General features: G+C 44.2%; 1 protein-coding gene across 2 annotated transcripts in view; it reads left to right on the top strand.

Moving 5' to 3' along the window:
* The window catches only part of HHAT (hedgehog acyltransferase), a 204951-nt gene that overhangs the window by 50573 nt on the left and 144178 nt on the right, over nucleotides 1-10200 (top strand). For both annotated transcript variants that reach the window (XM_006159340.3, XM_006159339.2), the window contains one exon: nucleotides 7976-8188. In XM_006159340.3, the coding sequence (XP_006159402.1) occupies nucleotides 7976-8188 (213 nt within the window). The remainder of the gene's footprint in view (nucleotides 1-7975; nucleotides 8189-10200) is intronic.

The raw sequence follows: 10200 nt of genomic DNA on the forward strand, positions 1-10200 counted from the left end.
CACTGTAGGGCGCGTGCGCTCGCCAGACAGACAGAGAGAGACATAGAGACAGAAAGCGAGAAATCACCCCCCAGGGGGGATGGTCACGCCGCAATCCCTTCTCCTCCATTCTCCTCTCGGGATCTTGGGCACGCACGCACACGCGCCCGGCGTGAGTTTTAAGCCACCGGGTCCGGGACACGAACCGCGGTCGACTACGTGGGAGTCCAGCGACATAGCCATTACGCTAACTGCTGGTTCCCCAAGCAGGTGTTTTCTTTAGCTGATGAAACAGATTTATTTATTATCTTCTTATGTACTCCACTGCAAGCCCTTTGAATTGAGAGAATTTTGAAAATAAAATGTTTTGCCCCAAAGGGCACAGAACAAGCTTTCGTTTTTATAAACCTGGAGGCGTTTGGACAGACTCACCTCTTGTTGGGCCAGTGGAGAACACTGGGCCCACACTCCTCTCTCTCTCTTTGTATATTTTATAAAGTTTATTTATTTATTTGATGAGAGAGAGTGAAAGAGAGATGACTGAAGCAGGCATCCCAAACAGGGACTCCATGCAGCGATTCGCCCTCAGCCAGCCCAGATCATGGGCACGCACGTGTGCACTTGGCATGTAAGGAGGAACCTGGGATCTTCCCGTATGTGTCTGGCTTGTTATTGCTGTGCCACTGTCTGGCCCTCCGAACCTCACTTCTGTGTGAGATTTTTTTTTGGGAGAGGTTTTTGCTATAGGGCGTGTGTGCTTGCCAGACAGACAGAGAGACAGAGAGACAGAAAGCAAGAAATCAGCCCCCAGGGGGGATGGCCACGCCGCAATCCCTTCTCCTCTGTTCTCCTCTGGGGGATCTTGGGCACGCACGCACATGCGCCTGGTGTGAGTTTTAAGCCACCGGGTCCAGGACGCGAACCGTAGTCGACTACATGGAGTCCAGCAACATAGCCATTATGCTAACTGCTGGTCCCTGTGACTTTTGTTTTCAGGAGTAAATTCTTCCTTTGCAGGTGTTTGCCTTCTTCACTTTCTTTCTTCTTAGTCACAGTAACAGTGCGTTTTTATATTTGGTGCATGGACACGGACTTTGGCCCCGGAGAGGCAGGCCACTGAGGCAGTGTGCTGAGTTGAGGGTTCTGTGTGCGCCGCTGGGCCGATTGCATCCGTCAGTGAGCTCCTCCACCACCACGCTTTCTGGCTTTGCTGTGCTTCTTGAGCACCTCCTGGAAGGAGGGAGCAGCATCCCCTGGACAACTCCCAACTGTCTCAGCTGGCTTGGTTCTGCCTGTGCATCCTCGCTGAGCCCTGGGTGGGAACACTGCAGAGCCTCCCTGTCCTGCCTACTTGTTGAATGTACCCTTTGCATTTCAAGTCTGAGAATCAGCCTTGTCGTCAGACAGGTGCCAGGAAGCCATCAAGTCTGTGGGTGCAGAGGAGGGGAGTGTTAGTCTGTATAGCACTCTCAGCCATGTTAGAAATGGGAACTTTCTCCTGGGGGCGGGGAGACTGCGGCAAGGAGGGTGTCAGCCCAGACCCAGGTCCACTGTTGTGGTTCTGGGCTTAGGGCATTAGAGCCCACCAGCTTCAGGGTCAGGCAGCTCTGAGAACCACAGCCTGGGAGACTCGCAGCTCTGAACACCAGGCCGTGTGCCTGTGGCAGGACCAGTGCTGTTATCCGTCCACATCCACCTCCTCCCAGAGTGTGGGTCTAGACGCTGCATGAGTATCCGTCCACATCCACCTCCTCCCAGAGTGTAGGTCTCAGACGCTGCCTGAAGGGAATTGCAGGAGCTGTTCTGAGTCAGGCTAATCCACTTATATTTATCTGTTTACACAATTGCACACATTTTAATCTGGTCTCTTTGAACCACCCCTCCATCCCCACCCACACGATGCTCCTGTCTCCTTCAAAGTCCAGCTTAGATCTGTCTCTAAAGCTGTTCTTGTCTCTGTGTAAACCGCCGCCTAGATGCCTGTTTGTTTGCTTCCGTTTCTGTGAGTCCTCAGGTGGAATCGATGAGTGGTATTGACAGCTTCTCTGAGGACTGTTCCTGTTCACTTTGCGTGATGTGACGTTGACATCCGTATCTGCTGCTTGGCGTGGTTACATATCTGTGCATCTGCCTTGCAGGCCAGAGGAAGAGCAGTGTCTTCATGCACCTGAGTACACGGCTGTGTCTGACCAGGCCTTTGTAGATTCCTATAGAGGTTGTACAGGGCTAGAGGAAGAGATGGGTGTGTGCAGTGTCCCACAACGCGCCACGTGACATGGGTCACTTGTGTGCTACTGCTCTTGTGTCCCCATTTGTAAGGGCCAGCAGCTCGCTGAATGTGTGTGATGCTGAATGATCTGCTTTTTGGTGGCCCTCTTCTCTCACTTTCACTCCATCAACATGACTTGCACCAAAAATACTGGCAAGTGTTTGGTAGTCTTCCTTCAATCATGGTGGGACTGGAACTCCTGAAGTCTTTGTTTTTGTTCATTCAGTCAGTCTCTCTTTTACTGATCCAGGTGAACACATTTAAAATTGGTGTGCCTTGGATCAACACATGATGGGAAAGATAATGACCTGGCTTCTGGTCTTTTCTGTACACTGTCTCTCCCTCCTCTTCAAGCTGGAAGAAGTTACTTAACTTCGGGTGAAGCTTCAACTTTATCACTTGGAAAATGGAAGTAATTGCTGTGCTGCCTCCCTTTGGGGGTGTTCCAAGGGTCCAACAAAATAATTTATGTTAAGCCATTTTGCAAAAATTGTGATTTTTTAAAATTCAGGTGTTTCTCGCTGTTGTCAGTCTATCTTAATTTTTCTCACTGTCACCAACGGACTGGGGCTAATATATTTTAAGCACCCGTGTCAAAATCTAAACTTATGAGAGTAAATAAAGTAGCAGTTCTATCTTAAGAAATAGTATTTAACTTCCTAGAACTAATAACTAGGCAATCATTTAAATAAGTATGCTTAAAAATAGATCTGTGGGAAAGTAGAAATGAATTCACACTTAACTTTTGGGGGACCTGGCAAATGTACAAAACAAAACCTAATCGTATTTGTCATTCCTTCAGGATCAATTAACATCAATTACAGATGCTAGTAGTGAATAAATATTCAGATATGCAGAGTTTATGGTGGTTTGAAAACATTGCAGAAGGAGAGCAGATGACTAGAAATGAGTTGGGTTTCCAATGCTTTTGCTCATGTGGTTCTCTTCATCTGAATATCCTCTCCCACCTTGGTGGCTGTCGAAGTCCTGGACAAAGCAGGAACTATTTAGTGGTTAGTTTTTCTGTGGACAGCCTTATGTGGACCCTTATGGGGCTGGTTTTGTGGTCTGGTTAAGGTAGTCAGACCTCACATTGTCAGCCCCATGGTTTGGGTCACAGACCCAGTAGCTTGAGAAATGCACCAGGCCTGTGTGTGTGCGTGCCCACAATCTTGAAAGGAGGGTGAGATGGAGGAGAACGGGTTGTAGCTTGACCGTGTCTCATGGGGGGGAGGGTGCTTTTCCCCTCTCCCTTTTTCTCTATCTTTCTTTGTTTTTCTTTTTTTCCCATTTATTTACTTACAGTCATTTACTGTACATCAATACAGTAGACAAAATGAAATTTTTCATCCAGTAAACTTTGTATATTGCCTTAATTGAGGATGTCACCACACATGTTATCATCAACACATAATTATCTATTTCTTGTTTCTTATATATTTTGCCCCCCACCCCGATTGCCTACCTCTCACCCTCTGCCAGTTCCCCTCCTTCTCCCACACTGTCTGGTACGTACAGTTGTTTTCCATGGCTTTTTTTCTTTTTATGTTTTATCGATTCACTAAAGATAATAATTAATTTAAAGACTTTCAATAGCAAGCACAGCTGATATATACATATTTATGAACACATGTCTGACTTTAGGCATAAACCTCAGTGAGTAAAGTGAACATACTATAAAGTAGCACCTTGCTAGGGCTATATAGCTTACTGTAGTCATTAAATAGGTATTAATAGGTATTTTAATGTATTTTTAATTTCAAAAACGTTTTAGTTGGGAACCAGCAGTTAGTGTAATGGCTATGTCGCTGGACTCCCACGTAGTCGACCGCGGTTCGCGTCCCGGACCCGGTGGCTTAAAACTCACGCTGGGCGAGTGTGCGGGCATGCCCAAGATCCCAAGAGGAGAATGGAGGAGAAGGGATTGTGGCGTGACCATCCCCCCTGGGGGGTGATTTCTCGCTTTCTGTCTCTCTGTCTCTCTCTGTCTGTCTGGCGAGCGCACACGCCCTATAACGAAAATCTCTCTCTCAAAAAAAAAAAGAAGTTTAAAAAAAAAACGTTTTAATTTTAATAGATCAAAAAAAAATGTTAAGAGAATTTTGCATAAAACTTAAAGCCAGGAGAAAGGTTAGGATTCAGTTCAAATAGTAGGTAGATGAACCTATCAACAGTTCAAGAGAAGACAAAAATCCTTAAATATGGAAATCAAACCTTTGAAGGGAATCAGTAATGTTTTAGTCTAAAGTAAAAATATTCTATTTCACTAGTTCAGACTCATGTAATTAATCTCTCTTCTATCGAATTTGCAGTGTTTCTGTGGTCTGATCTTTCCATTTAAACTCTGGAAGTTAACATGTGACTCTGGACTTGTCCCTACTATTAGGCTGGCCCTTCTCTTGGATTTTCCTTGTACTCTTATTTCTGTGTGTCTGACTTTAGTTTTCCTGGTACAGTATTCCCTTCAGCACTTCTTGGAGAGCTGGTCTCGTGTTGGTAAATTCTTTCAGGTTTGGTTGATCTGAGAATGTTTTAGTCTTTTTTTCCCATATGAAAGATAATCTGGTTGGGCATAGTATTCTTGGTTGAAATTATTTTTCACTTAATGCTTTGAATATATTTTCCCATTATTTCCTTGCTTGCATTGTTTTCAATGAGAGATCTGATGTTAGCTCTATGGAATATCCTTTGAAAGTAACTTGATGTTTCTCTCTTGCTGATTTTAGTATCTTGTCTCTATCTGTGGTTTTGTTCAATCTGGCTATGATATGCCTTGAAGATCTTCTTGGGTTGATTCTATGTGGGGTGCTTTGTATTTGTTGGGTCTGAATATTTGAGTTCCTCTCTAGGTTTGGAAAGTTTTCTTCCAAGATTTCATGGAATAGGTCATCAATGCCCTTATAACTTTCTTCACCTTCTGGGATACTGATGATCCAGATGTTTGGGCATTTAATGGTATCTAGAATTACTTGTATGCTGTTCTCATTATTTTTGGTTATATTCTCAGTCTTTTTGGTGAGTTTCTCTAGGTCAGAGGTTCTATTTTCTACATCTGAGATTCGATCTTCTGCACAATCTAATCTGCTTTTGATATTTTCAACAGAAGTTTTGATTTCCTGTATTACAGCCTTCATCTCTAATAGTTCTGCTTGGTTCTTTTTTTGTGATGTTCATTTCCTCTTTCAGATCATGCAAGGACTTCCTCACTTCCTGGAATTTGGCGTCTCTTTTCTCCTGCATCTTCTGGAGCTCCTTGTCTCTATTCTCTTGCATTTCTGTTAGTTTTGTCACTATGAATATTTAAAATTCTTTATCTGACATTTCCATGAGTTCCTCTGTATTCTTTATGGAGGGAGAGAAGTTATTCTTTTCCATTAGAAGAGAGATATTTTCTTGATTTTTCATATTTCTTGTACCTCTGTGGTGGTTTCTGGTCATCTGATGGCCTCTATTTTTTTTTTTTTTCCTGTTTTTTTTTTTTTTTTTTTTGTAGTTAAATCTGAGCATTCAGAGGAATGCAGAAAGAGGTGATGTGCAGTCTCTAAATAGCACTGTTTTTCTCCTTTTGCACAGCTGGCTCCATGCTAGACTGGGGAGTAGGAGGGTAAAGTCTGGCCAGAGGGTCTTTGGTGGTCGAAATCCCTTTTTTTTCTGCCTTTCTTGGGTGAGTGTGTACATCGCACACACACCTGACCCTTATGATTCTTCTTTTTGAAACAGTTCTTGACCTTGGATATAATTTTATAAATAGCTTTTCTCCTTAAAAAAAAAAAAAAAGGAATACAGAGACCAGCAGTTGGCGTAATGGCTGTGTCACTGGACTCCCATGTAGTGGACCACAGTTTTGAGTCCTGGACCTAGTGGCTTAAACTCACACTGGGCAAGTTTGAATGTGTTCCCAGGGTCCTAAGAGGAGAATGGAGGAAAATGGATTGTGGCGTGGCTATTCCCCCTGAGGGATGATTTCTTGCCTTTTTTTCCTCTCTGTTTCTCTTTGTCTTTCTGGCAAGCACACGTGCCCTAAAGCAAAAACCTCTCAAAAAAAAAAAAAAAAAAAAAAAAAAAGCAATACAGATGTATTTTAGGAAATACAGAAAGAAGGATCCGCAGATGGCATAGCAGTTACATCACTGGGCTCCAAATGACCCACCAGGGTTCAAGTCCTGGACCTATTGGCTTGAAACTCATGCTGGATGCATGTGCACACATGCCAGAGATCCCAGGAGAATGGAGGAGAAGGAATCTCCCCTGGGGGGGTGATTTCTCATTTTCCCCTCTCATCGTCTCTCTCTGGGGAGTGCACGTGCCTAAGGCAAAAATCTCTTAAAAAAAAAAGAAAGAAAAGAAAAGAAAACAGAGAAAGCTACGGAAATGATAAAATTATTCGTGAGTTTACTGCTTTATATTGCTACCATGTTTTCCCCTTTCTTGTCTTTTATTCCATGCATCTTTTCGTACATGTCTGTTTTTTTGTTTTGTTTTGATTTGTTTTGGTTTGGTTTATGCTCTATGTAATTGCATTTTAAAAAATAATTATTTATTTAATTTCATTCATTTATTCACTTATTTTAACTTGACTAGAGAGACTACCATGCCACCTGCCGGTCCCCTGTAATTGCATTTTTATGTACCCATCTCCTATATGAAAATTTAAACACTTTGAGGACAATGACTCTTCTTTGTTTTTTTTTTAAAGTTTATTTTATTTTATTTATTCAGAGAAAGAGAGTGAGCTCTGCTGCAGTTCATCCTTAGCCTCATCTAGCTCAGATCACAGACTTGCACATGTGTGCCTGGCATGTCCAGGGAGACCTTGGGCTGCACCTTCCCATGTGCATCGACTGGTCTAGCATTGCAGAGCACTGTGTTACCACTGCACCACTGCTACTGACTGCTCTCCCCATCCCCTTTAATTAATTAATTAATAAGTTAATTAATTAATTATTTTAAAAGAATTATTTAACTTTATTTATTTACTTATTTATTTTAATCTGACCAGAAAAAGACAGAGAAAGATATGTAGAGAGAGAGAGAGAGAGAGAGACAGAGAGAAAGTGAGAAAGCAAGCCACCAGGTCCGGGATTGCACCATGGTTGGCCACATGGGAGTCCAGCTCCCCTAACCACCGTGCCACCTGCTGGCCACCCCCCCCTCATTTAAAAGACAGAGTCTTGCTATATCATGATCTTCCTACCTCAGAGTCTCAATATCATTTCCTTTGAATATGTGTTTCTAGAGCCTATTTGGCAGATAGTAGTTACTAAATGTGGAGGTGAATTAGTAACGAAAGAGCAAAAAGAAAACCTGCTGAAGACAAAATCCTCTGTGACATTTTAAGGGCTTCTTCGTGATCAGAATTATTGAAGGAGCTGTCGCAGTCTCTCCCTGTTAGAGGTAGCTGATCCCGTTCTCCATGCACCTGTCTGATAGATGCGTGTCCAGGAATACCTCTCTTACGTGGCACCAGACCCGGGGCTGAGTGGCTGGTTGGAGTTGGCGCCGTCCTTTCCCGCACTGCTCATTAACTGCTTTGATCACTCGTGCCATTTGCCTGTCGTTCATAGGTTCTTGACTCTCTTCACTGTGTGGCTGCTCTACCTGAGGAAGAGATCTCCTCCCAGGGCCCCCGGCCTCAACTAACGATGAACCTGCTAGCCAGCACCGTCTGGGATTGGGTCAAGTACCTCCTTACCACTCAGAGGTTGTCCTCTCCTTTTGCCTTTGTAGAGAAGGTGGTACAGGACAGACAGCGAATACTACCTGCTGCAGTTCACACTGACCGTCCGCTGCCTGTACTACACCAGCTTCAGCCTCGAGTCCTGCCAGCAGCCACCCACCGCCCAGGCCTCCTGCTCCTTTCCCTGGATGTTGGCCTACGTCTTCTATTACCCTGTCTTCCACAACGGGCCCATCCTCAGCTTCCCCGAGTTCATCACACAGGTAGAGCCCTTCGATAACTGGGTTGTATTCCATAGGTTAAGCCTCTGTCTCGTTGCTGTGGTCAGCTCTCTGATGCCAGGGGAAATAATCTTCAAAATAAATGTGGGCCTGTGTCTCGTGTCTGCCAGCTCTGGGGGCCGCACCCTGATTTCCCAGTGGACCATGGCGACTGAGTTAATAAACAGGGCACAGGTGGGGACTTGGGAACTGGTATGTATCCACTGCAGCAAAGTCCCAGAGAGAGAAAAAAATTTAATTATAATGATATTGGAGAAAGTAGGAAAGAAAACGTTCTAAGCTGTTGCTTGGCAAATAGTGTTGTCTAGCCCTGCCTGGGAATTGTCTAGGGTGGCCTGAATCAGAAAACAGAATGAGCTGAGGAGTTCGAAGGCAGTGACGGGTTTTCAAGTCCGGGCACCTGTTGGGGCCAGGCCCCTGCCTGCTTTCTCGGGATAGCATCCTTGTTGGAATTGCCATGTTCAGCTGCTTTTGCCATTCCCACTCCTCTTCCTCCCTACTTAGAACACATTTATTTTTTCCCCTCACCTCACTGCTAGTGTCGTGGAACATGGTAGCTAGGTTAACTCACTTAAGGTATTAATAATTGCTAATGTTAAAACATTATTTCTCAGGGGACAGGTCTCCCCCCCGGATAGCATCCTTGTTGGAATTGCCATGTTCAGCTGCTTTTGCCATTCCCACTCCTCTTCCTCCCTACTTAGAACACATTTATTTTTTCCCCTCACCTCACTGCTAGTGTCGTGGAACATGGTAGCTAGGTTAACTCACTTAAGGTATTAATAATTGCTAATGTTAAAACATTATTTCTCAGGGGACAGGTCTCCCCCCCCCCCCCAAAGTTAATTCACTTAAGGTATTAGTAATTGCTAACGTTAAAACAGTGTTTCTCAGGGGACAGGTCTCCCTCCTCCCCCCAAAAAACTCTAATGGTAGAATAACATGTATGTGCACAAAACATGTGCTAATGGTAGAATAACATGTATGTGCACAAAACGTGTGCACACATGTACACATGTACACAAATGGAAGCATAATTCAAAGTGCAGGGCTAGCAGCAATGTTGCATATTTCTGAGAGGGCAACCTGGAAGGTACTCCTGGAAAAGGAGGAGGTTCTTAGAAATCCCTTAGTTTGTCTTAAAAAATTCCACTAAGTTATACTTCGTATTCATTATAACAGTAGCATAATGTTTTCAACTTGCCAGTGAAATGACTGTGTATGCATTTTTTTTTTTGCCCCTGCAGAAATCTTTAAGTGAAATCGATATTCTAGGTAGGTACCTGTTCAGTGTGTGGTTCTCAGACCTCAGATGGGGTTATGTAGGCTCTCTTTTGCCTGAGTCATTTAACATCTGCATTTGAAATTGCATTTAAAGTCAGTGCATGGAAGACAGTGGCTCAATGACGGCAGTTGGCCCTCTCACTCGGTGGTTCTCAAAGTGTGGTCCCTGGACCAACAGCATCCACATGGCTAGAGAATTTGTTGGAATGCGTATTCCAAAGGACTAGCAGATGGTGCAATGGTTACGTTGCTGGACTCCAAAGTAGTCCACCACGGTTTGAGTCCCAGATCCAGTGGCTTGAAACTCATGCCTGGTGTATGTGCGTGTGCGCCCAAAATCCTGAAAGGAGAATGGAGGAGAAGGAATTGTGGTGTGGCCATCCTCCCTAGGGAGTGATTTCTTGCTTTCTCTCAAGCAAGCACACATATCCTATAGCAAAAATCTCTCGAAAAAAAAAAAAAAAGAATGCATATATGCATATTCCAAGACCTGCCGAGACCTACTGAATGAGAGCCTCAGGCTGGAGCCCAGCAGTGTGGCTTCACAGATAGACCCTCCTGGTGAACACACATGAGTCCAGATACATTGTCCTAAGTTCCTCAGAAGAGTGAGTGTGGTGCGGGTGGGCTCAGCCTCCCCAAGATTTGTCTCTTCAACAGTCTCCCCACCACTGTGAGTTTGAATTCTTCCACTTTTCCAGCAGGTAACC

The sequence above is a fragment of the Tupaia chinensis genome, unplaced genomic scaffold (assembly GCF_000334495.1).
Source record: "Tupaia chinensis unplaced genomic scaffold, TupChi_1.0 Scaffold000627_1, whole genome shotgun sequence".
Taxonomy (NCBI): Eukaryota; Metazoa; Chordata; class Mammalia; order Scandentia; family Tupaiidae; genus Tupaia; species Tupaia belangeri.